Source organism: Verticillium nonalfalfae (assembly GCF_003724135.2).
Source record: "Verticillium nonalfalfae strain VnAa140/NRRL 66861 chromosome Unknown scaffold_260, whole genome shotgun sequence".
NCBI classification, from domain to species: domain Eukaryota; kingdom Fungi; phylum Ascomycota; class Sordariomycetes; order Glomerellales; family Plectosphaerellaceae; genus Verticillium; species Verticillium nonalfalfae.
Genome location: NW_021167485.1, coordinates 13,524 through 15,170, shown reverse-complemented (window position 1 = coordinate 15,170; position 1,647 = coordinate 13,524). Strand labels below are relative to the sequence as shown.

Here is a 1,647-nt window from a genome sequence, read left to right as displayed (position 1 = left end):
GCCGGACGTCAATTGCTGGACGTCGGTTGTCAGATGGCAATTGTCAGACGTCAAAAGTGAAATCGCGCACCGCGGTCGGTTCCACTGCTGGTAACAAAACCGCCCGCCAAGGTTTGCACTATGACCCAGGATAACATGCATATCTAACTATTGCACATCTCAGGGCATGGGTCGTTGAACTTTTACACACGATTGGTCAATACGCCCCACCTTTTGACCATCCCAGCCTGAAGCTCGACGTAGCAAGACCGACATTGCAATCCCGACGTTACGAGCGGTTATATTCCTGTCGGGGTGATCGTCACGCAAGACAACCGGGCAGAAGACAACAGGCTTTCGATGACGCCCGCACTGATCAGGTCCTGGACATGCATCATAAGACGTGGTGCCCCCGAGACAGGGAGGATTTCTGGGTTCACGCGCGATTTGCTGCCCTCAGCACACTGCATCTTGCCAATCCGTCGCTGGACTCTTGACTTGTGACTTGCCTGCGAGTCCTTCTTGTTCACGAACATCTTCAGATAGTCCATCCTACGCACTAGTGGACTTTTTCTGGCTTGTACTGCAACATGGAAACTCAACGTGGAAAGACTCGGTTCGAGACGAGTACGCCAGTCTTGCACCCTGTCCGTAAGTGTTGTAAATTCTATCGACTTCGTCCCGCATCGCCTACACGACGAGCTCACCATGCAATACGCCATTGGCAGAGGTCAGCTCGTCGGCCACAACACTGCACAGGGACAACAGCTTCATTCTCTCGGGCTATCGGTAGTGTGCCCTTAATGCCCGAATATGAGATGCGACGTTAATCGACCGCATAGTGACGTGTCGTATTCGTACTGGCAATGTTTGCGAAGTACATTTCAACTCCACAATGAAACAGGTGCGTTAGCTTCACGCTAGATACACATCGCCTGTCTGACCAGCGACAAAGTCAACATTTGGTCGCATGCCCTGGGATCGCTGTGGTTTCTCCATCAATTCTTCGATGACTGTATCAAAGACGACACACCCGCTCTGTTGACCTCCGATAGGTTTGCCATCGGCATGTTTGACATGTCAGTGGCTTTGTGCTTCTTCTTCTCTGCAGCCTTTCATACGTTCTGTAACCACAGCCGCAGTGTTTACAGACTTAGCAACCAGATGGATCACTTAGGTATCGTCCTATTGATGTGGGGAACCGGACTATCTGGCGCCCATTTTGCCTTTCGATGCCAGCGGACTGCATACACGGTCCATCTGGCTCTTATGTCGGCCTCCGCCGTGCTGAGCGGCCTCGCCACGCTACGACCTGCTTTTCGTGAGACGGGGGACCAACAACCGCGTGTTCTTGTCTATGCCTGTTTCGGTATCGGTCTTTTTGCGCCGGTGCTCCACGGCTTGTATGCCTTCGGGCTTGCGGAGCTCGACGAGAGAATGGGTTTCAGATCGTTCCTGGGCTTGGCGTTGCTCAACTCAATAGGAGCCTCTCTGTATCTCTACAAAGCACCGGAGCGGTGGTTGCCTGGCAGGTGTGACCTTCCCGGGCAGGGCCATAACTGGATGCACGGGTTCGTGCTTGCTGGAGTATGGATGCGGCGTAACGGCTTAGTTCAGCTGGCGATCCTGAAAAGCGCAAGCCAGGATATTCTATGCGTGGTCGAATGA

General features: G+C 53.1%; 1 protein-coding gene across 1 annotated transcript; it reads left to right on the top strand.

The window, feature by feature from the left end:
• Positions 1-569: 569 nt before the first annotated feature.
• D7B24_004642 (uncharacterized protein) lies at positions 570-1,647 on the top strand (the record flags this gene model as incomplete). The annotated part of the gene is made up of 4 exons (XM_028638809.1): positions 570-630; positions 708-768; positions 822-883; positions 935-1,647. The coding sequence occupies 4 exons, from the start codon at positions 570-572 to the stop codon at positions 1,645-1,647; spliced, it is 897 nt and encodes a 298-aa protein (XP_028490192.1).